The sequence below is a fragment of the Heptranchias perlo genome, chromosome 10 (assembly GCF_035084215.1).
Source record: "Heptranchias perlo isolate sHepPer1 chromosome 10, sHepPer1.hap1, whole genome shotgun sequence".
Classification (NCBI taxonomy): Eukaryota; Metazoa; Chordata; class Chondrichthyes; order Hexanchiformes; family Hexanchidae; genus Heptranchias; species Heptranchias perlo.
The window spans coordinates 84,253,349-84,281,315 of NC_090334.1; the positions used below are offsets into that span (position 1 = coordinate 84,253,349).

The 27,967-nt window shown below is 47.9% G+C and overlaps 1 protein-coding gene across 1 annotated transcript in view; it reads right to left on the bottom strand.

Moving 5' to 3' along the window:
- Nucleotides 1–27,273, bottom strand: part of LOC137326802 (nesprin-2-like) — a 130,122-nt gene extending 102,849 nt beyond the window's left edge. Inside the window, exon 1 of the mRNA XM_067992196.1 lies at nt 27,195–27,273. Within this exon, the coding sequence (XP_067848297.1) occupies nt 27,195–27,273 (79 nt within the window). The remainder of the gene's footprint in view (nt 1–27,194) is intronic.
- Between the last annotated feature and the right edge of the window lie 694 nt (nt 27,274–27,967).

Genomic DNA, 27,967 nt, shown 5'->3' on the forward strand with positions numbered 1-27,967 from the left:
TTTAAATAATATACTGCTTTTCTACTCCTCCTGCCAAAGTGGACAAGTTCACATTTTCCCACATTATACTCCATCTGCTAAATTTTTGCCCACTCACTTAACCTATCTATATCCCTTTGCAGACTCCTTATGTCCTCTTCACAACTTACTTTCCTACCTCCCTTTGTGTCATCAGCAAATTTAGCAACCATACATTCGGTCCCTTCATCCAAGTCATTGATATAGATTGTAAATAGTTGAGGCCCAAGCACTGATCCCTGTGGCACTCCACTCGTTACATCTTGCCAACCTGAAAATGACCCATTTATGCCTACTCTCTGTTTCCTGTTAGCTAACCAATCCTTTATCCATGCTAATATGTTACCCCCTACACCGTGAGCTCTTATTTTGTGTAGTAGCCTTTGATGTGGCACTTTGTCACAAAAAGGAAAGATGTGAATGCACTAGAGAGGGTACAGAGGAGATTTGCAAGGTGTATAAAATTATAACGGGACTAGATAGAGTGATAGGAAGGACCTAGTTCCCTTAACAGAAGGGTCAGTGACCAGGGGTCATAGATTTACTGTAATTGGTAGATGGATTAGAGGGTGGTGGGGGTCTGGAACTCACTGCCTGAGAGGGTGGTAGAGGCAGAAACCCTGAACTCATTTAAAAAGTACGTGGATGTGCACCTGAAGAGCCATGACCTGCAGGGCTATGGACCAAGTGCTGGAAAGTGGGGTTAAGCTGGATAGCTCCTTATTGGCCAGCACAGACACGATGGGCCAAATGGCCTCCTTCTGTGCCATAACTTTCTATGATTCTATGATTACAAATGGTGCACCGACTCCTATTACAAATGGTGCATAGACTCCTATTGCAAATGGTGCACAGGACTCATATTACAAATGGTGCACAGGAATCATATTACAAATGGTGCACAGGACTCATATTACAAATGGTGCACAGGACTCATATTACAAACGGTGCACAGGAATCATATTACAAATGGTGCACAGGAATCGTATTACAAATGGTGCACAGGACTCATATTACAAATGGCGCACAGGAATCATATTACAAATGGTGCACAGGAATCATATTACAAATGGTGCACAGGACTCATATTACAAATGGTGCACAGGACTCCTATTACAAATGGTGCATAGACTCCTATTGCAAATGGTGCACAGGACTCATATTACAAATGGTGCACAGGACTCATATTACAAATGGTGCACAGGAATCATATTACAAATGGTGCACAGGAATCATATTACAAATGGTGCACAGGACTCATATTACAAATGGTGCATAGGACTCATATTACAAACGGTGCACAGGACTCCTATTACAAATGGTGCATAGACTCCTATTGCAAATGGTGCACAGGACTCATATTACAAATGGTGCACAGGAATCATATTACAAATGGTGCACAGGACTCATATTACAAATGGTGCACAGGATTCATATTACAAATGGTGCACAGGACTCCTATTACAAATGGTGCATAGACTCCTATTGCAAATGGTGCACAGGACTCATATTACAAATGGTGCACAGGACTCATATTACAAATGGTGCACAGGACTCATATTACAAATGGTGCACAGGACTCCTATTACAAATGGTGCACAGGACTCATATTACAAATGGTGCACAGGACTCATATTACAAATGGTGCACAGACCCTATTACAAATGGTGCACAGATCGCTATTACAAATGGTGATCCAACCTGCACATATACTCATGCAAGATACTCACAGGTCCACACAACAGAGTAAATGTTACGAATCAGTGAGCCCAATGTCGTGCTTGACCTGCCAGGACAGGGTATCAGACCTGCCCCAGGAGAGTAACTTTGACAAGTTTATCCCAACTGTAGCACAGATACACACACAGATACACACACACGCACACACACACACGCACCCGCACACACAACACATACACCCACACGCACACACACACGCACACACACACACGCACCCGCACACACAACACATACACCCACACGCACACACACACACACCCACACACACAACACACGCACACACACGCACCCGCACACACAACACATACACCCACACGCGCACACACACACATACACGCGCACACGCACACACACACACACCACACGGACTTAGACACAAACAGGCGCTCCTCACCGAAAGGTTACGAAGGGGCACACCTACCCTGGTGATACTGGAAGAAACTAGTCACCAGGTGATGTATCCCGATCAATCATTTCACAAAAAAACACTCCACTTGGGACTTTTGTAAGGTATTTATTTTTGAGCCCTGTGATTTTACTAACTAAACGTCCAGCTGTATCAGCTCCTAATATAAAATCCCACGGTAAAGAATGGGAATGAAGATTTGCATATTCCAGACCTCAGCCCTCACAGGACAGAGTCAGCCTCCGCTAGACTACCTCGTCCCCAGGGGCCAGCTCTGCTCAGTGACGTCTGCCCCCACCCCCCTTTACATCCTTACACACTGTAGAAACCAACAGTCATCAACCACACAGCCCAGAAATAGTGTGATTAACAGTGCGAGAGATCACATTTCAAGCGGGAGGTGATGCATTTTATAACAGCCCTCCTGCACAACTACACAAAGCTATCCATCAGGTCAAACCAATAATTTTTAAAAATATTTTCAGTGTAGATAGTCCCCCTACTTCTTTTTTAAATCCACTGGAAACAAAGGAAACACTGGTCAATAAAAAGACCAAGGTCCATCTAGTTGGCTTTCTCCCATCCTGGTAATCCCATGATACAATGATGATGGAGTTATTGACTAATCAGAGCAATCAATCTCGATCAGTGAGTCTCCAACAGACCCAGACATGAGGTGAGGAAAACCCCCAGTGGTGGAGAGCTCTGGGAACCATAGGTCCAAAGTCACCTGTCCCTCCCGAGCCTGTTACCCACCACATGGGAGTGGGACTACTGTAATTGGATAGCTCTTTCAGAGAGCCAGCACAGACACGATGGGCCGAATGGCCTCCTTCTGTGCTGTACCATTCTATGATTCTAGGTCATGTCTCAAGTTCCTCCCCAGGTCTGCGGTGAGATGGCCCAGATCAACCAAGGCAGCAGTCAAGCGTCACAGTTAGCCTCAGACCCCCATGGTTGGTGAGAGGGACATCAGCCAGGGTTCCCGCTCCTCGCTGCTATTGAATGACTCCTGCTGGAGGGCGCACAAGGGCAGGGGCTTGAACGTGAGAGTCCCTACAATGGAACACCCTTCTGACACTCAAAGGGGCAGAAACCGGGCGGGTGGGCAGTTAAAACCGCCTGTGGGACTTAGCCGCTGAGGTCCCACTCTCTTCCCAAAGATCCCAAGTTTAACCTGCTCTTCTGAGAAGGTCACCTGCCGGAAACCAGTGGGGGTCCTTCTTTAATAGGAACAGGAGGAGGCCATTCAGCCCCTCGGGCCTGTTCCACCACTCAATTAGATCATGGCTGATCTGTATCTCAACCCCATTTACCCGCCTTTGCTCCATGTCCCAATGTCCTGACCCAACAAAAATCTATCGAAACCAGTCTTGAAATCTCCAATGGTCCCCTGGCATTTTGGGGGAAGAGAGTTCCAGATTTCCACCGCCCTTTGTGTGAAAGAGCTTGGAGGTGCTCCCTTGATAATCGCCAGGGCTGTACCTGTGTTGCAATAAGCAACCTGTTCGATCCAGTTGGAGCAAGTCAGTCAGTATGCAAGATGGAATCTAAGCTCGCCGCCGAATGTTGCTGTAGGTAAATTTGTTTAAGACCATAATAAACAATGCTGTAATTCGCTGTATGGCTCAGTGTTGGGTTATCCCCTTGCTCTAGTCTCCATGCTATGTGTGCGAGCCTGTACTAGGTGATCAGAGGCCTTTCATTTACACAAACCTCTACTGTTATCCTTGCTTCACCCTAGGGTCACCAACCCTCCAGGGTTGTCGTGGAGTCTCCAGGAAGTAAAGATTAATCCCCCCAGACATTGCAGCGAGCAAAACACCCAGGAGAAAAATCATAACATAAATTGAGTGGTTTTTTTCCATTGTCTTTGAACACTTTCATTTATTAGTTATAAAAATATTGGAGATGGGTAAAAAGGCAGATTGAGTGGGCGGGAGGTCATGTGATTAAACCTTCAGGAATACGTCCAACCAGAGTTGGCAACCCTAGTCACATGATCAAATGTCACATGAACAAACCTCCATAAATACGTCCAACCAGAGTTGGCAACACTAGTCACATGATCAAATGTCACGTGACCAAACCTCCATAAATACGTCCAACCAGAGTTGGCAACCCCAGTTTCACCCTTTATAAACGTGTACCAGGAGCCCCCTCCCCCAATAGTCCATGTGGTAAAGCCAGTGAATAACGAGCTATAGACCAGAAGGTCTCACTTTGGACTCCCAGTCCGGGCTGAGTTAGCTGAGCTCAGCTAGGCCGGTTGGGGGTGCTGCAATTGTGCTCAGCACCCCCCGGGCTAGCGATGGGAAGCAGAGCCAGGGCACCGTGCTCCTTGCTGGATATGGGCATCGGGTGAGGGCAGGATTGGACAGAATTGTAATGGCTGCCACAGCCAAATACCCAGTCGACACTCACTGCTTTTGGTTACTCGATCGAGGTATAAGGTGATAGCTGGGCCAGTCGGTCTGTACCCTAGCAGGAGACAGCACCTTCAGGACTAGGGGGCGGGGAGAAATTAGAGAACAAAGGACGCTTTGTTTGGGTTTGTTTCCATCCACAGCAGATCAGTCTGATCCCACAAGGCATTCAGCAATCCGATACAGCAACAGGAAACACTCAACCGATCTACTCGGAGCTGCGACCTGTGGTGCAATCTGGCAGTGGGCCAACTCTTACTTAATGCAGTCACCAGAAAGAGGAAGAAAGTGAGAATGTTTCAACCTTGGACCACGTGTGAATGGGAAGGGGTTTGTCCATTGGGATCTGTACAATGGCAGTGAATGGGAATGGGTTTGTCCATTGGGATCTGTACAATGGCAGTGAATGGGAATGGGTTTGTCCATTGGGATCTGTACAATGGCAGTGAATGGGAATGGGTTTGTCCATTGGGATCTGTACAATGGGAATGAATGGGAATGGGTTTGTCCATTGGGATCTGTACAATGGGAATGAATGGGAAGGGGTTTGTCTATTGGGATCTGTACAATGGGAGTGAATGGGAATGGGTTTGTCCATTGAGATCTGTACAACAGGAGTGAATGGGAAGGGGTTTAGTCCATTGGAATTCTATACAATGGGAGTGAATGGGAAGGGGTTTAGTCCATTGGAATTCTATACAATGGGAGTGAATGGGAAGGGGTTTAGTCCATTGGAATTCTATACAATGGGAGTGAATGGGAAGGGGTTGGGTCCATTGGGATTCTGTACAAATGAGGAATTTGATATGAATATTCTGGTGTTTGTGCTGTTACTATAGTACAGTTCCACCCACTCTACTCAAATTATTTTACACCTGATCACCTGAAGGAATGAGAAATGATCTTGAACTTGTTAAATTTTTGTTAAATATTCAATTTCTCATCGATCCTTTTGACCAGTGACAAACACTGGAGATGAATCACAACACATTCCAAACCTTAACTCTTCATCCCAACCTCCCTAACACAACCAGTGACCTTACTTGTACGGGATGTGGGATGAGGGGTGGGGGGGAAGGAAAAAGAGTTTTCCCATATACTTTTGGGACTCTTTTTCAAATTAGTGCTACCATCTGGGAGAGTTATCTGCCAAGCGTGGGTTTTGGCAAATCATGGATATGCTCTCCACGATTTATTGCCCCTCCAGGACCATGCCCATTTTTCCTGAAAGGAGTGGCCAGTGTAACACAGGGAGCTTGGCTGAGAGCACGGATGTTCAACTGTCATGGGCGGCACTGAGCTCCTCATCGGTTGGTGTTTAAACTATCTCACACCCATTTAAAATCTCAAGAGCCAGTCTCAGTAGCTCCAGGTCTCTGCCCATCGTCGGGTGCTGCACACTCCTGAATCAAAATACTCATGATCTTTATGGACCATAGCATCATGCAGCACAGAAGGAGGCCATTCGGCCCATCGTGCCTGTACCAGTTCTTTGAAAAAGCTATCCAATTAGTCCCACTCCCCTGCACTTAGCCCTGCAAATTTTTCCTTTTCAAGTATTTGTCTCATTCCCCCTTTGAAAGTTATTATTGCATCTGCTTCCACCGCCCTTTCAGGCAGCGCATTCCAGATCAGAACAACTCACTGCGTAAAAAAATTTCTCCTCATCTCCCCTCTGGTTCTTTTGCCAATTACCTTAAATCTGTGTCCTCTGGTTTTTGATCCTCCTGTCACTGAAAACAGTTTCTCCTTATTTATTCTATCAAAACCGTTCATGATTTTGAACACCTCGATTAAATCTCCCCTTAACCTTCTCTGCTCTAAGGAGAACAATCCCAGCTTCTCCAGTCTATCCACATAACTGAAGTCCCTCATCCCTGGTCCCATTCTAGTAAATCTCCTCTGCACCCTCTCTAAGGCCTCGACATCCTTCCTAAAGTGTGGTGCCCAGAATTGAACACAATACTCCAGCTGAGGCCTAAACCAGTGATTTGTAAAGGTTTAGCATCGTAAGTCACAAGCGTCGCGTGTTATGAGGTTTAGAATAAATCTGGGCTGGATTCCCCTGGCCTGTGCCAAGTTCGCTGGCCTCAGCCAGGCTAGAGTTAGGGGGCAACAGCTCACCTCAGTGCCCTCCCCCCAGATTAGGGAGGGGGAAAAAAAGTCAGCTCCTGATTGTTGACCCCTGATGGAAAGAGTGTGTCTGTGTGTGTGTCTGTGTGTGTGTGTGTGTGTGTCTGTGTGTGTGTGTCTGTGTGTCTGTGTGTGTGTGTGTCTGTGTGTGTGTGTGTGTGTGGATCAGTTATGATGCCTCACCTGGTGGAATGCCCCATTGGCACTAGGCTCATACATGAAGAAAGAACTTATATTTCTATAGCCCCTTTCCGCTCTCAGGACATTCCAAAGCGCTTTACAGCCAATGAAGTACTTTTTGAAGTGTAGTCACTGTTGTAATGTAGAAAATGCGGCAGCCAATTTGCGCACAGCAAGATCCCACAAACAGCAATGCGGTAATGATTTTTAGTGAGGTTGGTTGAGGGATAAATATTGGCCGGGTCACCAGGGAGAACTCCCCTACTTGAATAGCGTCTCGTGGCCTCATTTTAACGTCTCATCTAAAAGATGGCACCTCCGCCAGCGCAGCACTCCCTCAGTACTGCACAGGGAGTGCCGGCCTGGATTTAGTGCTCAAGTCTCTGGAGTGGGGGCTCGAGCCCACAACCTTCCGACTCAGAGGCGAGAGTGCTGGACCACGGCCATTTGGGTGAGGCACTGGAGGTATTTCATACACCAATCACAGGAAAACCCAGAGCTTTTGACATCAATTGTTCTATTGCCTGAAATACTCCTGCTTCTAACCAAAGCTGAGCCCGCACTGAGCTCAGGACCTAATCCGGGCAAAGTGTGGGCACCGAGTCCTCGCCCTATAGCCATCTCCTGTTACACCCCACTCACCTCCTGCCTCGCCCTCAATTCCTACTGCTGCCTCCTCTCGCACGACAGGGGGACAAGTTATCCCAGCAATCCCAAGGCCCTGCCGTAGCACCAAGCCTTCTGGGATAGCCCTGAAGTGTGAACAAGGTGAGTTTGAACTCGAGGGTAGGTTGGCAGCGGGTACAGACCAAACTCTTTCCCACAGTGAGGGAGTAAGAGTCACAGAAAGAATCAGCACTTCTTCACACAAAGGGGAGTGGAAATCTGGAACTGTCTCCCCCAAAAATACTGTTGAGGCTGGGGGTCAATTGAAAATGTCAAAACTGAGATTGATCGATTTTTGTTGGGTAAAGGGGATTAAGGGTCACGGAACCAAGCCGGGTAAATGGAGTTAAGATACAGATCAGCCATGATCTAATTGAACGGCGGAACAGGCTCAAGGGGCTCCTAAGTTCCAGTCTGCACGCACAGATCTCCTGGAGGTTACCTACAAAGCAACTAACAGAAGTAGTTTAGTGGTTGTGTTAGTGGATTAATAATCCAGAGAACGTGAGTTCAAATCCCACTGTGGGCAGTTTTAGAATTTGAATTCAGTTTTAATAAATCTGGAAATGAAAAGCTGGTCTCAGTAAAAGTGACCATGAAGCTGTCGGATTGTCGTAAAAACCCATCAGGTTCACTGATGTCCTTTGGGGAAGGAAACCTGCCGTCCTTACCCGGTCTGGGCCTAAATGTGACTCCAGTCCCCACACCAACGTGGTTGACTCTTAACTGCCCCCTGAAGTGGCCTAATGTGTCACTCCGTCGTATCGATATGGTTGGACAATAAATGCCAGCCTTGCCAGTGATGCCCACATCCCCAGAATGAATACAAAAATGTATTAGTGTCCATGAATGGGACTCAGAGCACAGGCTGTGATAAACACTCCTCCTGACGCCCCTGTCCCATAGACCGTCCTCTAAACCAGACGGTAAACAATGAACATAATCATCAACAGGACAAGGACAGGCTGAGAGAAGTAGGTCAGAGCACAAAGGCATCGTTGTTATCAGCTCACTGGGATCCCCCAGTCACAACACAACACGGCAAGTGTGTCTCAGCCTCACGCTCCTGCACATACCACTGAAGGGGGAAGTCAGAAAATTAAACCTTTCGTTACCAGGCCCACCCCCCAGCTCACTGAACAGCGCGGCAGCTCCTGTTACACAAACAGATATCTCTCAACCTCCAGCCCAGTTTCACTTTTCTTTTCTTTGGTGATGAGTGTCTGCGAGCGAGAGGCTCCTGGCTGGCCGAGCTCAGTGATCCCATCACTCGCAAGCTCACAGTAAAATTCACAGCTTGGAGCAGCGTCTGTGGGACAGATGGAGGGACTCAAACACTGCTGAATTGCCGCTTCACGCTTTGATGCGTGCCAGCGTGAGGACCACGCGTTTTGGGCTGAAGTTTTGTTTCTCCTTAAGATTACTGTGTTTTGCAAGCGCTCGTGTAACTTTCTCCCCGGGAGAGGCAACGCCTTAAGAGCGTAAAAGAAATAGGAGCAGGAGTAGGCCAATCGGCCCCTCGAGCCTGCTCCGCCATTCAATAAGATCATGGCTGATCTGATCCTAGCCTCAAATCTAAAGAACACCAGAAGTAGGAGCAGGACCCGGCCACTCAGCCCCTGGGCCCTCTCCGCCACCCACAGGGCCTTGACCGATCCGAACTCAGCTTCATGTCCAATTTCCTGCCCGCTCCCCGTAACCCCTAATTCCCTTCACTTCTAGGAGACTGCCTATTCCTGTTTTAAATTTAGGGGAGCAGGGTTGGCTCCCGACCGGCCAACACCTCAATTTTAAAATTCTCATCGTAGTGTTCTAATCCCTCCGTGGCCTCACCCCTCCCTATCTCCTCCAGCCCTACAACACTCCGAGATCTCTGCGCTCTTCCAATTTTGGCCTCTTGCGCATGCCATAATTTCCATTGCTCCTCCGTTGGTGGCCGTGCCTTCAGCTGCCTAGGCCCTGAGCTCTCTGCCTCTCTCTCCTCCTTAAAATCTACTTTGACCAAGCTTTTGGTCACCTGTCCTAATATCTCCACATGTGGCGCGATGTGAAATTTTGTTTGATGATCGCTCCTGTGAAGCGCCTTGGGACGTTTTAACCACGTTAAAGGCGCTGTATAAACGCAAGTTGCTGTTGTCGTTGACAGGAAAGAAAAAGAATGAACCTACGATCTGTTGCAGCACCGAGCAGGACGGTGAATATGCGTCACCTCCAAACCCACTGGGTCACCTGTCCGTGATCAATCAGATTGCCACTGTTGTACTTTGCCTGCTAAACTGAGGAGCTGCATTTCTAGGAACAGGAGGAGGCCATTCAGCCCCTCGAGCCTGTTCCTCCATTCAATTAGATCGTGGCTGATCTGTATCTTAACTCCATTTACCCGCCTCTGTTCCGTAACCCTTAATCCCCTCACCCAACAAAAATCGATCAATCTCAGTTTTAAAATTTTCATTTGACCCCCAGTCTCAACAGCTTTTTGGGGGAGAGAGTTCCAGATTTCCACTCCCCTTTGTGTGAAGAAGTGCTTCCTGACATCACCCCTGAACGGCCTGGCTCTAATTTTAAGATTATGCCGCCTTGTTCTGGGCTCCCCCCACCAGAGGAAATAGTTTCTCTCTATCTACCATATCAAATCCTTTAATCATCTTAAACACCTCAATTAGATCCCCCCCTTAATCTTCAATACTCCAGGGAATACAAGCCTAGTCTGTGCAACCTGCCCTCATAATTTAACCTTTTTAGCCCTGGTGTCATTCTGGTGACAATTGTAAACAATTTTACAACACCAAGTTATAGTCCAGCAATTTTATTTTAAATTCACAAGCTTTCGGAGGCTTCCTCCTTCCTCAGGTGAACGATGTGAAAAGGAGGAAGCCTCCGAAAGCTTGTGAATTTAAAATAAAATTGCTGGACTATAACTTGGTGTTGTAAAATTGTTTACAATTGTCAACCCCAGTCCATCACCGGCATCTCCACATCATTCTGGTGAATCTGCTCTGCACCCCCTCCAAGGCCAGTATATCCTTCCTGAGGTGCGCTGCCCAGAACTGAACGCATTACTGTAATCAGAGCTTTATATAACTCTGACATAACTTCCTCCCCTTTGTATTCCAGCCCTCTTGAGAGAAAGGCCAACATTCCATTAGACTTTTTAATTATTTTTTGAACCTGTCCACTAGCTTTTAGTGATTTCTGTACTTGGACCCCCAAATCTCTCTGCTCGCCCATAGTTCCTAGCTTCTCGCCGTTTAGAAAATACTCTGATCTATCTTTCTTGTGTCGCACTTTCCCACATTAATCTCCATCTGCCACCGTTTTTGCTCACTCACTCTCTCTACACCTATCGATGTCCCTTTGCAAATTTCCGCTCCCATCCACACTCTGTGCTGTGCCACCTAACTAAGTAGCATCAGAAAACTTGGATATAGAGAGAGAACCCGTGCCAATGCTACCAGTTCCTGACACCAGGGTCTGGTGCAGCCAGCGGCAACCCTGCCGGATTCATCGAGGCCAGACCCGGTTAAAAAAAAATAAATAAATAGTGGCTCCAGAGAGAATCGGTGGGCAGAGTCCAAGCTGGATTCTGACCCAGGTGAAGGTGTCTGATTTCCCCCCCCCCCACGCCTCGGTGACTAATGTGATCGGCATCTCCCGTAACTTGAAAGTGGCAGACTCACCCACACAATGGGCCTCAAGCACTTTGGCAAAGAAAGAAAACAGAGGGGCGAGGGAGGGGTGTGGCAGGTAATAACAGCAATCCTGAGCAAAAGTGGGTGGAGTCATCTAATCATCGTTAATCCTGCAATGGAACATTGTCAGCCCAACTGGACTTACCTGTAATGTTAACCAGTTTGGCAGACGCTCCAAACCTTGAATTTATCAACCCACCCGTGTCGTTACAGAAGGTGGAGCTGGGGATCACTGGTGGGAGCAGCTGACATTTGGTCACTGACAACAACAGATATTGGTATCTATTTAGGTCTTTTATCCCGAGATATTTCAAAAAACGAGAGAAGGAGCAGGCGCTATGCCAGTCCTTCCAAACCTCTTGACGCCCTTGACAGAAGGTGTCAGTCGTGGCTCGGTCGAGTAGCACTCTCACCTCTGAGTCAGAAGGTCGTGGGTTCAAGTCCCCACCATTGTCCACGCTGACACTCCCAGTGCAGTATTGAGGGAGTGCTGCGCTGTTGGAGGAGCCGTCTTTCAGATGAGACGTTAAACCGAGGCCCCGTCTGCCCCCTCAGGTGGATGTAAAAGATCACAGGGCACTATTTCGAAGAGCAGGGGATTTAACCCTCAACCAACATCTCTAAAACAGACTATCTGGTCAGTATGGCCTTGCTATTTGTGGGACCTTGCTGTGCGTAAATTGGTTGCCGTGTTTCCTACATTACAACAGTGACCACACTCCAAAAATACTTCACTGGCTGTAAAGTGCTTTGGGATGTTCTGAGGTCATGAAAGGCTCTATAGAAATGCAAGTCCTTTCTTTATTTTCTTGCAGACTTGGACAATTTTCCGTCCTCGAAGCCTTTCACAGCGATTATAAACAGCAATGGCCTCATCAACCCCCGTGGGACTCCACTGACAACTGGTATCGACTGTACCTCCTCCCAACACATCACTGCCCTTTGAACTCTACTATTCACCCAATCCAGGTCATACATCTTACATTAAATATAACAAATATACAAATACTTCACGTGTTAATATTTGTCAAGATCAAAATGCTTGCTACTTCAATGAATAGCAGGCAACCAATAGCATCCCACTGCAATGCACCTCGCGAATCAGCCTGTTACGTGGGACAGTGTCCAATCTCTTCACCTCATCCAAGGTGGTAAAATTCATCTCCACACCCTCACCCACCAGATCTCCTCAAAGGACTCCAATAAACTGGTTGGACACACCTTGGCCCTTCAGACCCTCCCTCACCAGACCCTCCCTCACCAGACCCTCCCTAACCCCCTAACCAGACCCTCCCTAACCAGACCCTCCCTAACCCCCTAACCAGACCCTCCCTAACCAGACCCTCCCTAACCAGACCCTCCCTAACTCCCTAACCAGACCCTCCCTAACCAGACCCTCCCTAACCAGACCCTCCCTAACTCCCTAACCAGACCCTCCCTAACCAGACCCTCCCTAACCCCCTAACCAGACCCTCCCTAACCCCCTAACCAGACCCTCCCTAACCAGACCCTCCCTAACCAGACCCTCCCTAACTCCCTAACCAGACCCTCCCTAACCAGACCCTCCCTAACCCCCTAACCAGACCCTCCCTAACCCCCTAACCAGACGCTCCCTAACCCCCTAACCAGACCCTCCCTAACCCCCTAACCAGACCCTCCCTAACTCCCTAACCAGACGCTCCCTAACCCCCTAACCAGACCCTCCCTAACCCCCTAACCAGACCCTCCCTAACCAGACCCTCCCTAACTCCCTAACCAGACGCTCCCTAACCCCCTAACCAGACCCTCCCTAACCCCCTAACCAGACCCTCCCTAACCCCCTAACCAGACCCTCCCTAACCCCCTAACCAGACCCTCCCTAACCCCCTAACCAGACCCTCCCTAACCAGACCCTCCCTAACCCCCTAACCAGACCCTCCCTAACCCCCTAACCAGACCCTCCCTAACCCCCTAACCAGACCCTCCCTAACCAGACCCTCCCTAACCCCCTAACCAGACCCTCCCTAACCCCCTAACCAGACCCTCCCTAACTCCCTAACCAGACCCCCCCTAACCCCCTAACCAGACCCTCCCTAACTCCCTAACCAGACCCCCCCTAACCCCCTAACCAGACCCTCCCTAACCAGACCCTCCCTAACCCCCTAACCAGACCCTCCCTAACCCCCTAACCAGACCCTCCCTAACTCCCTAACCAGACCCCCCCTAACCCCCTAACCAGACCCTCCCTAACTCCCTAACCAGACCCCCCCTAACCCCCTAACCAGACCCTCCCTAACCAGACCCTCCCTAACTCCCTAACCAGACCCTCCCTAACCCCCTAACCAGACCCTCCCTAACCCCCTAACCAGACCCCCCCTAACTCCCTAACCAGACCCTCCCTAACTCCCTAACCAGACCCTCCCTAACCCCCTAACCAGACCCCCCCTAACCCCCTAACCAGACCCCCCCTAACCATTCTCAAACACGTTCCCCACAATAGAGAAAGAGCTCAGGATTCATCCAATGCCCCTTCTCTTAAAGATAGGGTCACATTTGCCACTTTCCAATGCATTGGGCCATTACCTGATTCCAATGAGCTTTAAAAGATACGGGGATGGTAGTGTAGTGGTTATGTTATTGGGCTAATAAATCCAGAGAACGGGAATTCAAATCCTATCATGGGCAGTTTGAGAATTTGAATCCAGTTTTTAAAAATCTGGGAATATAAAAAGTGACCATGAAGCTGTCGGATTTCCTTTAAAAACCCAACTGGTTCACTAATGTCCTTTAGGGAAGGAAACCTGCCGTCCTTACCCGGTCTGGGCCTACACGTGACTCCAGTCCCCACACCAGCGTGGTTGACTATTAACTGCCCTCTTCAGTGGGTTCTATCAAACCCCTCAGTTGCATCAATGCCACACAGACTGCAGCGGTTCAAGAAGGCGGCCTACCACCACCATTTCAGGGCAACTTGGGATGGGCAATAAATGGACGCCCATATCCCCAGAGTACATTATTTATTAAATCTCAACGCTGCCAGGTTCACGTTCTCAGGTTAGTCCCAGTCCTCAGGGTCCCGTTTAGGCTGCATTCCTAGAACAATGCAGCTTTTCAATCTCAGGCACCGCTCCGCTAACTTGGAAGCTGCGGTGAGTTGAATTCACAGTGCCGTTGTGTCAGGGGGAAAAAAACCCTATGGAGGGTTACAGAAGTACACAAGCTAAATTCAGTATTTCTGGGGAATAGTAGTGCAGTGGTTGTGTCACTGGACTGGCAATCCAGAGATTTACTCAAAGATGCAATAGAAAAACAACTAGAAACCAAAGATATAATAAAGAATAGTCAGCACGTATTTCAAAAGGGAAGGTCATGCTTGATCAACTTTATTGAACTCTTTGAAGTAACAGAAAGAGTAGACAAGGGTAATGTAGTAGATGTAATATACATGGACTTTCAAAAGGGTCCTCGATAAGGTATCGCATAGTAGATTCATGACTAAGTTCAGAGCTTGTGGAGTCAGGGACAAGTAGCAGAATGAACAGCAAGCTGGCTACAAAACAGAAAACAGAGAGTAGGGGTTAAGGGTAGTTACTCAGACTGGCAAGAAGGTGGGAAGTGGTGTTCCACAAGGATCGGTGCTGGGACCACTGTTGTTCACCATTTACATAAATGATTTGGACTCAGGAATCGGAAGCACAATTTCAAAATTTGCGGGTGATGCCAAATTGGAGGGTGCAGTTAATACCAAGGAGGACGGCGACAAAATACAGGAAGATATTAATGAATGTGTAGAAAGGGCGTGTAATTGGCAAATGAATTTCAATATAGATAAGTGTGAGGTGGTGCATTTTGGTAAGAAGAGTAAGGAAGCCACATACTGCTTGGCTAATAAGAGTCTAAATGGGAAAGAGCAGCAAAGGGATTTGGGGGTACAGATACACAAATCACAGAGTAGCGACACTGGTTAATAAGGCCATAAAAAAGCACTGGGGTTCACTTCTAGAGGGATAGAAATGAAAAGCAGAGAAGTTATGTTAAACTTGTATAGAACCTTGGTTGGACCACACTTGGAGTATTGTGAACAGTTCTGGTTTCCATGTGATAGAAAGGATATAGAGGCACTGGTGAAGGGTCAAAAAGGATTTACAAGAATGATACCAGAACTGAGAGGTTATAACTATCAGGAAAGACTGAACAGGCTGGGGCTCTCTTCTCTAGAAAAAAGGCTGAAGGGTGACCTGATAGAGTTCTTTAAGATTACGAAAGGGTTTGACAGGGTAGACATAGATAATTCCTCAGATATGAAGCAGTCCGAGCCCGCATGCAGCAAGACCTGGACAACATCCAGGCTTGGGCTCATAAGTGGCAAGTAACATTTGCGCCAGACAAGTGCCAGGCAATGACCATCTCCAACAAGAGAGGGTCTAACCACCTCCCCTTGACATTCAACAGTATTACCATCGCCGAATCCCCCACCATCAACATCCTGGGGGTCACCACTGACCAGAAACTTAACTGGACCAGTCACATAAATACTGTGGCTACAAGAGCAGGTCAGAGGCTGGGTATTCTGCAGCAAATGGCTCACCTCCTGACTCCCCAAAGCCTTTCCACCATCTACAAGGCACAAGTCAGGAGTGTGATGGAATACTCTCCACTTGCCTGGATGAGTGCAGCTCCAACACTCAAGAAGCTCGACACCTCCAGGACAAAGCAGCCCGCTTGATTGGCACCCCATCCACCACCCTAAACATTCACTCCCTTCACCACCGGCGCACTGTGGCTGCAGTGTGTACCATCCACAGGATGCACTGCAGCAACTCGCCAAGGCTTCTTCGACAGCACCTCCCAAACCCGTGACCTCTACCACCTAGAAGGACAAGAGCAGCAGGCGCATGAAAAAAACATCACCTGCACATTCCCCTCCAAGTCAAAAACCTTCCTGACTTGGAAATATATCGCTGTTCCTTCGTCGTCACTGGGTCAAAATCCTGGAACTCCCTTCCTAACAGCACTGTGGGAGAACCTTCACCACAAGGACTGCAGCGTTTCAAGAAGGCGGCTCACCACCACCTTCTCAAGGGGAAATTAGCTATGGACAATAAATGCTGACCTCGCCAGCAAAAACACATCCCATGAATGAATTTTTTTTAAATTTTACACTTGTCGGGGAGGCCAGAACTAGGGGCTATAAAAGAAGATAGTCATTAATAAATCCAATAGGGAATTCTGGAGAAACCTCTTTACCCAGAGAGTGGTTAGAATGTGGAACTTGCTACCGCAAGAAATAGTTGAGGCGAATAGCATAGATGCATTTAAGGGGAAGCTCGATAAACACATGAGGGAGAAAGGAATAGAAGGATATGGTGATAGGGTGGACGAAGGTTCATGTGGACCACAAACATCAGCACAGACCAGTTGGGCTGAATGGCCTGCATCTGTGCTGCATATTCTATGTAAGAACATAAGAAATAGGATGAGTTGGCCATTCGGCCCCTCGAGCTTGCTCCGCCATTCAATAAGATCATGGCTGATCTTCCACCTCAACTCCACTTTCCTGCCTGATCCCCACATCCCTTGATTCCCCTACAGTCCAAATATCTAACTATCTATCTCAGCCTTGAATATATTCAATGACTTAGCAGCCCCAGCCCTCTGGGGTAGAGGATTCCAAAGATTCACAACCCTCTGAGTGAAGAAATTCCTCCTCATCTCAGTCTTAAATGGCCGACCTCTTATCCTGAAACTATGACCCCTAGTTCTAGACTCTCCAACCAGGGGATGCAGTCTCTCAGCATCTACCCTGTCAAGCCCCCTCAGAATCTTATGTTTCAATGAGATCACCTCTCATTCCTCTGAACTCCAGAGAGTACAGGCCCATTCTACTCAACCTCTCCTCATAGGACAACCCTCTCATCCCAGGAATCAATCTGGTGACTCTTTGTTGCTCCACCTCTAAGGCAAGTATATCCTTCCTTAGATAAGGAGACCAAAACTGTACACAGTACACCAGGTGAGGTCTCACCAAAGCCCTGTACAATTGTAGTAAAGACTTCCTTACTCTTGTACTCCAACCCCCTTGCAATAAAGGCCAACATGCAATTTGCTTTCCTAATTACCTGCTGTATCTGCATGTTAACTTTTTGTGTTTCTTGTACCAGGACACCCAAGTCTCTGGACACCAACATTTAATAGTTTCAATGTAATTCTATGGAATTGGGAGTTCAAGGGGGTACGGTAGCATAGTGGTTATGTTACTAAACTAGTAATCCAGAGGCCTGGATTAAAATCTGGAATCATGAGTTCAAATCCCGCCACGGCAGCTGGCGAATTTAAATTCAATTAATTAATTAAATTCAATTAATTAAATAAAAAATCTGGAATTAAAATACTAGTATCAGTAATGGTGGCCATGAAACTACCAGATTGTCGTAAAAACCCATCTGGTTCACTAATGTCCTTTAGGGAAGGAAACCTGCCGTCCTTACCCGGTCTGGGCCTATATGTGACTCCAGACCCACAGCAATGTGGTTGATTCTTAATTGCCCTCTGAAATGGCCTAGCAAGCCACTCAGTTGTAAAATCTCACTACGAAAAGTAGCTCCCTTCCTAACATCACCACACAGACTGCAGCGGTTCAAGAAGGCGGCTCACCACCACCTTCTCAAGGGCAATTAGGGATGGGCAATAAATGCTGGCCTCGCCAGCGACGCCCACATCCCATGAACGAATAAAAAAAAATTCCCACCATGGAATGTTGGGACATTGAAGTTGGTAAATCTGGTGATTTGTGGCTGGCATCAGGGAAAGTGAGCATGAAACCTGTCAGATTGTTGTAAAAACCCAACTGGTTCACTGATTGGGGAAGAGAACCTGCCGTCCTTACCCGGTCTGGGCCTACACATGACTCCAGTCCCACACTATGTGGTTCAATCAATGCCCTCAGGGCAATAAGGGATTGCCACTAAATTCTGCCTTGCTGGTGTTGCCCAAGAACAAAATAAAAGAAAACATAAAAGATTAAATCAGTTTCACATTCAATGAGGTCGAGGAACCATAAAAGTGATTTAACTACACAGGCAACTCTGAACAGTGACAAGGAACAAACCAGGATTCGTATATTCCCAATGAGACAAGTGGGGTGGATTAGAACGGGAGTGATTTTAACAAAACACTGACCGGGCAGGAAACTCAGCTCACCTACTCCTCACTCACAGGGAGTCCTTCAATTTGTTTTTATTTGGAATTCCCTCCGGTCTCCTCTCTCATGTCCCCCCTCTCCTGAGAGCTGGTATCCGATCTCTCCCCCTCCAACCCCACCCCCTGCAGTCTCTCACATCACCTTCAACTAAGAATAACAGGGGGAATGAAACCCCCTGGGGGGTAACCAATAAGAATATAAAGGAATCACAGGGGAAACTGCCAAGACGACAATTCTGCAACATCTCTCCTTAGATGCGAATGTACAGGACCAATTACAGTCCATGGGCCGGTACCCCACACTTTCAGAAATCCCATTGACTGCTCTATCTCCCACAGTGCTACATTACAACAGTGACTACAATTCAAAAGTACTTCAATGGCTGTACAGCGGTTTGGGACGTCCTGTGGTCGTGAATGGCACTCTATAAATGCAAGTTCTTTCTTCCTTTCTATAGTTTTGTCAAGTCCTCCGCCAAATATCAGTTCAGTTCCTTCCTGAATTAACCAACGTTCTCTACTCAATACAAAATATGATAGATTGAGATTCTGAAGTTTTCACTCTAACAATCTCCATTATCCACCTGGGACAGTGTAGAGGGAGCTTTACTCTGTATCTAACCCGTGCTGTACCTGCCCTGGGAGTGTTTGATGGGACAGTGTAGAGGGAGCTTTACTCTGTATCTAACCCGTGCTGTACCTGCCCTGGGAGTGTTTGATGGGACAGTGTAGAGGGAGCTTTACTCTGTATCTAACCCGTGCTGTACCTGCCCTGGGAGTGTTTGATGGGACAGTGTAGAGGGAGCTTTACTCTGTACCTAACCCATGCTGTCCCTGCCCTGGGAGTGTTTGATGGGACAGTGTGAAGGGAGCTTTACTCTATATCTAACTGTCCCATTCACCTGCCAAGCACAAAATAATGGTTTGAAAATACATATAACTGAACACAGGAACGGGAGGAGGCCATTCAGCCCCTCGAGCCTGTTCCGCCACTCAATTAGATCACAGCTGATCTGTATCTTAACTCCATTTACCCGCCTTGGTTCCATAACCCTCAATACCCTTACCCAACAAAAATCGATCAATCTCAGTATTGAAATTTTCATTTGACCCCCAGCCTCAACAGCTTTTTGGGGGAGAGAGTTCCAGATTTCCACTCCCCTTTGTGTGAAGAAGTGCTTCCTGACATCACCCCTGAACGGCCTGGCTCTAATTTTAAGATTATGCCCCCTTGTTCTGGACTCCCCCCACCAGAGGAAATAGTTTCTCTCTATCTACCCTATCAAATCCTTAAATCATCTTAAACACCTCAATTAGATCACCTTTTAATCTTCTATACTCCATGTTCTTTTGCTACTTTCTGCTCCCGTCTATGCGACCCCTCATAATTATCCCTTTAGTCCCGGTATTATTCTGGTGACTCTGTGCTGCACCCCCTCCAAGGCCAGTATATCCTTCCTGGGGTGCGGTGTCCAGTATCTCCAGATGTGGTCTAACCAGGGTTCTGTACAGCTGGAACATAACTTCCACCCCTTTGTATTCCAGCCCTCTTGAGAGAAAGGCCAACATTCCATTAGCCTTTTTAATTATTTTTTGTACCTGTCCACTAGCTTTTAGTGATTTCTGTATTTGGACCCCTAAATCTCTCTGCTCATCCATAGTTCCTAGCATCTCACCATTTATCTTTCTTAGGTCCAAAGTGGATGACCTCACACTTCCCCACATTGATCTTCATCTGCCACAGTTTTGCCCACTCACTGAACCTACCAATGTCCCTTTGCAACTTTCTGCTTCCATCCACACGATTTACTGCGGCACCTAACTTTAGTGTCGTCAGCAAACATGGATATACAGCTCTCTATTCCTTCATCCAAGTCATTTATAAATATATCGAAAAGCTGAGGCCCCAGTACAGATCCCTGGGAGACACCACTAGTCACATCCTGTCAATTTGAGTACATACCCAATATCCCTACTCTCTGTCTCCTACCCCTTAACCAATTCCCCATCCAAGCCAATAGGTTGCCCTCAATTCTATGCGCTCTCATTTTTGTTAACAGTCTCTCATGTGGAACCTTGTTTGAATGCCTTCTGGACGTTAATATAAATAATGTCCATAGATACTCCCTTATATACCACATTAGTCACCTCCTCAAAAAATTCAACTAGGCTCGTTAGACATGCCTTACCCTTTACAAATCCACGCTGGCTCTCTCTGATCAGCTCACATTTGTCCAAATGCTCGGTCACTCTGTCCCTAATAGCAGATTCTACTAACTTCCCCACAACTGACGTTAGACTAATAGGCCTGTAATTTCCTAGTTTATCTCTCTTACCCTTCTTAAATAATGGAGTGACATTGACAGTTTTCCAACCCAAGGGGACAATTCCTGAATCGAGAGAGTTTTGGACGATCATGACTAACGCATCAACAATTTCCTCACCAATTTCTTTTAATACCCGGGGGGTGAAACCATCGGGTCCTGGAGATTTGTCTCTTTAATCTCATTAGTTTCCCCATCACCATTTTCTTTTATTTTGAACCTAGTTAGTTCCTCCCCTTGATTTATTTTTAGTCTCCCTTGTATCTCTGGTATTTTATCCTCATCCTCGATGTGACAAAGTAGCTGCTTAGTAAGTCTGCTATTTCCTGATTTCCAATTACAGTATGTCCTGCTTGTGTCTTTAAGGGGCTCACATTACTCATGGCCACCCTCTCTCTCTCTTTATACTTGTAAAAACCTTTACTCTTGTCCTCGATATCCCTCGCCAGCTTTTCCTCGTATTCCTTTTTTGCAGCTCTTACCGTTTTCTTTGTTTCCTTTGCTGTTCCCTCAGTCTGTGGGATCTCTACTGTTCTTTGTCTTCCTATAAAGCCCTTTCTTTTAGTTTTATACTATCTCAAACTTCCTTTGTTTTCCCCAAGGGGCAAGAGCTCTATTTGTGTAATCAAACAACCTTGGTAAACAAATACTTTTTTGAACACCACTTACTGTTCATCTGTAGTTTTATCCGTTAATAGTTCTACCCAGTCTATTGTGGTCAATTCCTGCCTCATCCCTCCAATGTCAGCCTTACCTTAAATATAAAACCTTAGTTCATGACTCACCTTCTCCCTCTCAAACCTGATATCGAATTCGATCATATTATGGTCACTGTTAGCGAGGTGTTCCCTTACCGTTAGATTATCGAGTAATTCAGACTCATTATTAAATCTAATATAGCGAGTTCACCTGTTGGTTAGGGAGGAAATTGCAGGTCCCCTAGCAGAGATATTTGAATCATCCACCGCTACAGGTGAGGTGCCTGAAGATTGGAGGGTAGCAAATGTTGTGCCTTTGTTTAAGAAGGGCGGCAGGGAAAAGCCTGGGAACTACAGACCGGTGAGCCTGACATCTGTAGTGGGTAAGTTGTTCGAGTGTATTCTGAGAGACAGGATCTACAGGCATTTGGAGAGGCAGGGACTGATTAGGAACAGTCAGCATGGTTTTGTGAGAGGAAAATCATGTCTCACGAATTTGATTGAGTTTTTTGAAGGGGTAACCAAGAAGATAGATGAGGGCTGTGCAGTAGACGTGGTCTACATGGACTTTAGCAAAGCCTTTGACAAGGTACCGCATGGTAGGTTGTTACATAAGGTTAAATCTCACGGGATCCAAGGTGAGGTAGCCAATTGGATACAAAATTGGATTGACGACAGAAGACAGAGGGTGGTTGTAGAGGGTTGTTTTTCAAACTGGAGGCCTGTGTCCAGCGGTGTGCCTCAGGGATCGGTGCTGGGTCCGCTGTTATTTGTTATTTATATTAATGATTTGGATGAGAATTTAGGAGGCATGGTTAGTAAGTTTGCAGATGACACCAAGATTGGTGGCATTGTGGACAGTGAAGAAGGTTATCTAGGATTGCAGCGGGATCTTGATAAATTGGGCCAGTGGGCCGATGAATGGCAGATGGAGTTTAATTTAGATAAATGTGAGGTGGTGCATTTTGGTAGATCGAATCGGGCCAGGACCTACTCCGTTAATGGTAGGGCGTTGGGGAGAGCTATAGAACAAAGAGATCTAGGAGTACAGGTTCATAGCTCCTTGAAAGTGGAGTCACAGGTGGATAGGGTGGTGAAGAAGGCATTCGGCATGCTTGGTTTCATTGGTCAGAACATTGAATACAGCAGTTGGGATGTCTTGTTGAAATTGTACAAGACATTAGTAAGGCCACACTTGGAATACTGTGTACAGTTCTGGTCACCCTATTATAGAAAGGATATTATTAAACTAGAAAGAGTGCAGAAAAGATTTACTAGGATGCTACCGGGACTTGATGGTTTGACTTATAGGGAAAGGTTAGACAGACTGGGACTTTTTTCCCTGGAGAGTAGGAGGTTAAGGGGTGATCTTATAGAAGTCTATAAAATAATGAGGGGCATAGATAAGGTCGATAGTCAAAATCTTTTCCCAAAGGTAGGGGAGTCTATAACGAGGGGGCATAGATTTAAGGTGAGAGGGGAGAGATACAAAAGGGTCCAGAGGGGCAATTTTTTCACTCAAAGGGTGGTGAGTGTCTGGAACGAGCTGCCAGAGGCAGTAGTAGAGGCGGGTACAATTTTGTCTTTTAAAAAGCATTTGGACAGTTACATGGGTAAGATGGGTATAGAGGGATATGGGCCAAGTGCAGGCAATTGGGACTAGCTTAGTGGTATAAACTGGGCGACATGGACATGTTGGGCCGAAGGGCCTGTTTCCATGTTGTAACTTCTATGATTCTATGATTCTATGAACATATTGTTCCCAGAAAACTGTCCCGAATACACTCAAGAAATTCGCTGCCTTTGTGACTCCAGCTGTTCTGCTTCTCCCGGTTTGTGCAAATTAAAGTCTCTCATTATAACTGCTCTGTTTTTGTAACAAGCTTCTCTGATCTCCGCGTTTACATATCCCGCTACTTTAATCGCTGCTATCTGGAGGTCTATAAACAACTCCCAAGTCCTGCATCCTTTTCTATTCCTCAATTCTATCCATAGTATTTCGATTGCCTGCTCACCCACACTAATCTCCCCAATGCTGTAATAGTGTCCCCGTCAATATTGTTACTCCTCCTCCTTTTCCAATTTCTCTGTCCTTTCTAATGACCTTATAACCTGGAATATTTATCTCCCAGTCACGCCCAGGTCTCAGTGACGGCCATTACATCATAACCTTTAAGCTGAATTTGTGCTTTCAATTCACTTGTTTTATTTCTTGTGCTGCGTGCATTAGACTATAGAACTTTTCATTTGGCAATAGACCCTTATGCCCTGATGTTTTTAACCCACATTTTAACTTATCACACTCCTTGTTTTTTTTTTAAATCACTTCTGTTGTATTTTGATGAGTTATTTTGTTGTGGCTTCCCATACTTGTTTCTGAAGTATTTATATTACTTTTAACACTATTGATGATCTGGACTTTGCTCTCACCCTTTTTAAATCTTTAAGCTATTTTTATTTCTGCCTAAGCCCTCCCTCCCTTTCATTGGTTTAAATCCCTTTCTACAGCCCTATTTATCCTTTCAGCTAGGACCCTGGTCCCAGGCCGGTTCAGGTGAAGCCCGTCCCAGCAGAACAGCTCCTTCCTGTCCCAGAACTGGTCCCAGTGTCCCATGAAATGAACAAGTTTGCTGAATAAATCACTGAGCTGTCAGTGAGTGCAGCCCCTGCCCACTGGGAGGGAGTCACACTGTCACATGCCAAAGATTTTCCAGCTACCTGCTGTGTATTTACTTAAGTCGCCATAGGCTACAGAATAAACATTCCAGCCCAGAGAGAGGTGAAACTGATTCTGTTCCGTGTCTACACAGGTTGCAGGCACGGGAGGGTGTGTTAGAGGCAATCGCTGAACTTTGATTGATGAGACTTGGGCGCCAATCCAATCCACAGGCAGCCCTTGCTCTCTGCCATCTTATCCGCTGTAAAGATAAACTGCTATATTTCCTAATGACGGGTGAACTTTCAATCTTGCTCCGAGTATTACCCACTCCCTCAAGGTTACCAGCGTTGTGAATTTGACCTAGAGGGTCCTCCTTTCAAGTTAGCCGTCCGAAGATTTCTAAATCCAACACCGTGTTCCGGGAATTTTTAAAAAAACAAAAAGGCACATTTATTGCTGAAGTTTTCAATTAATTTTCAACCGGGCAAAGACACCTAAACCCTTGCCATTCCCTCCCCTCCCTCATCCCCAGTTCTGGACTCTCTGACCCAACTCTCCCTGTATGAGATCCACAGACCACCCCTCAATCAAAGGGTGTGGCTTTCGCTCTTTGGGATCGGGCCTGCGGTGAGCACGCTGGGAGGCAGCGAGAGGGAAGGAGAGTTTTCCAGAACCTTCTTCACAGTACTTTTGCCCACTGTGTGACACATCCTCCGCGAACCCCCTCACAGCCTCTGTCCAACACCTCCCCCTCCAGTCTAATAATCTGCAACAGGATCGAGTTCAATTAAGCTGGCGTCTGTCTCGATGGATTCTTTGTTACCTCTAACAGGCTTCCTTTGTTCCCTCTTGTCTCCGTTTATGAAGTTATTTTTATTTTGGCGTCCTCCCATCCCTTGCCCGCTGAAGTTCACCGTTCACCGCCCGGAGAGGTGACGGGTCGGGCACGGTTGCTGGGCCCGCAGCGCGACTGCCCGTGAGGCGTGCGGGAGATTTGCCCTCTGTCGGTGCGGGGAGGGCCTCCGGCCTTCCCCATCAGAGCGCCGGTGAGGGCGGACGCTGGTCGTGCAGCGGACTGAGGAGTCTCGCACCGCACTGCTCTCCCCTCCCCTCCCGAAGGGTTCCACTGCCCGTCTCCCCAATGCCTCACCCGTCTGCCTATTCTTTACATGAGAGCCCAGGCAGTGAGTCTTGGCGGGATATTTGACTGTGGGGGCTATCACAGCCAACTAAAGCTGTCCTCACCCGACATCCAGACACGCAGAGAGACAGACACAAACACACAAAGGGACACGCGCACAGGCACAGACAGACACGCGCACGGGCACAGACAGACACGCGCACACGGGCACAGACAGACACGCGCACGGGCACAGACAGACACGCGCACACAGACAGACAGACACGCGCACGGGCACAGACAGACACGTGCACGGGCACAGACAGACACGCGCACACGGGCACAGACAGACACGCGCACGGGCACAGACAGACACGTGCACGGGCACAGACAGACACGCGCACACGGGCACAGACAGACACGCGCACGGGCACAGACAGACACGCGCACGGGCACAGACAGACACGCGCACGGGCACAGACAGACTCGCGCACGGGCACAGACAGACACGCGCACGGGCACAGACAGACACGCGCACACAGACAGACAGACACACGCACACAGACAGACAGACACGCGCGCACAGACAGACAGACACGCGCACACAGACAGACAGACACGCACACGCACAGGAACATGATGCAAAGACACCCATAGACAAAGACACCCATGCAACAATTTGCATTTATGTAGCGCCTTTAAGGTAGTAAAATGTCCCAAGGCATTTCACAGGATCGTAAATCAGATAGAAATTTGACACCAAGCCATACGATGGTATTAGGTCAGATGACCCTTGGCCAAAGAGGCAGGTTTTAAGGAGCATCTTAAAGGAAGAGAGAGAGGTAGAGAGGGAATTCCAGAGCTTAGGGCCTAGGCAGCTGAAGGCACGGCTGCCAATGGCAGTGCGGTCGAAATCGAGGATGCGCAAGAGGCCAGAATTAGAGTGCAGAGATCTCAGAGGGTTGTAGGGCTGGAGGGGGTTACAGAGATAGGGAAGGGCGAGGCTCTGGGGGGATTTGAACATCAAAGTGTTCCTGGACCGGGAGCCAATGTAGGTCAGCGAGCACAGGGGGTGATGGGTGAATGGGATTCGGTGCGAGTTAGGATACGGGGCAGCAGAGTTTTGGATGAGCTCAAGTTTATGGAGGGTGGAAGATGGGAGGCCGGCCAGTGGAGCAAACACACATTACAACAGTGACTCCACTTCAAAAGTACTTCATTGGCTGCAAATTACATTGGGACGTCCTGAGGTGGTGAAGTGCCCTATAAGAAAGATTTGCATTTCTTCTTTCATATACACACACTTTCCTGCGGTGATCACTGGACAATGATCAAAATCAGGAGCACTGGCTCATTGTTTCCCTTCCTAACCCAGGGGACACTGAGGTCAATCAGTGCCTGGGCTTCTCCTGCTGCACGTGTGGGGCTCAGCAACCAACCAACCCCCACCCCACACAACTCCTGCACGGCCTCCAGCCCCCCGCACCTCTGTCCTTGGAGCGTTCCCTCAGATTAGAGGCTCGATAGGGGCGAGTGGCTGCTGTACCTTCGTGTCTCACCGACCGTCCCCCACCTCCCCGGTTTATTTTATCGCCTCAATTGCTTCAATCAACATTCATGCCGGCAAATTTACACCCCCCCATCTCGTTCCCCCCTCCCCTTCCTTCTCCCGCCCCGCTCCCCCCTCCCCTTCCTTCCCCCGCCCCGCTCTCCCCTCCCCTTCCTTCCCCCGCCCCGCTCTCCCCTCCCCTTCCTTCCCCCGCCCCGCTCCCCCTCCCCTTCCTTCCCCCGCCCCGCTCCCCCTCCCCTTCCTTCCCCCGCCCCGCTCCCCCCTCCCCTTCCTTCCCCCGCCCCGCTCCCCCCTCCCCTTCCTTCCCCCGCCCCGCTCTCCCCTCCCCTTCCTTCCCCCGCCCCGCTCTCCCTTCCCCTTCCTTCCCCCGCCCCGAATTCTCTTACCTTGCAGCACGCACTTCATGCTGTTGATGTCGACCGGTGCCCCCTCCTCCTTCATTTCTGCGTCACCTGCAGACGACATCCTTCCCGACCCCCCTCCCCCTCTCTCTCACCCCCCTCCAAGGAGGAGCTGAGGAATTCGGCGGGGACCTGAAGTGGGGGGGTGGGGGAGAAACCACTCGGGATCCTGATCAACGGCTCCAGAAAAAAAAAATAAAACAGACCAATTTTGAAAGGGGATCGCTCCCGCACCCTGCTCCCCGATAGGTTCCGGAGTGAATCCCTTGGCACCGAGCTACCTGCTCCACCGCAGGACTCTCTTGTGTGGAAAGAAATCTCTAGCGAGCCAACACCAGCCCTGAGGAGGCTGGCCAGCTCCACCCAGCACAAAATATCTGAATTATTTTTGTGTTAGTTGCTATTGTGTCTATAAATGATTTACTCACTTGGCCCCAATCCAGATTCAACTTCATTTACATACTCTTACACTAAAGCAACTTTCACTGTGTGTCACTGGGCGAGACACCTGCACACTTTCTGTTTCTTTTGGTTCCTTGCTTTTTTTCCCCGTAGAACAAAACAGCCAGTGGCACAACTCCTGGCTCTCTCTCTCTCTCTCTCTCTGTTCCACAGTGCAACCCGGGTCACACATAGCAATTGCTAGACTAGGAAACACCAGGGGCCCTTCTACATCGCCTTCTACCACCATGGCACTCACACGTTACGTCAAGAATGGAGTTGTTGACTAATCATGGCAATCAATCTCCGTCAAACAG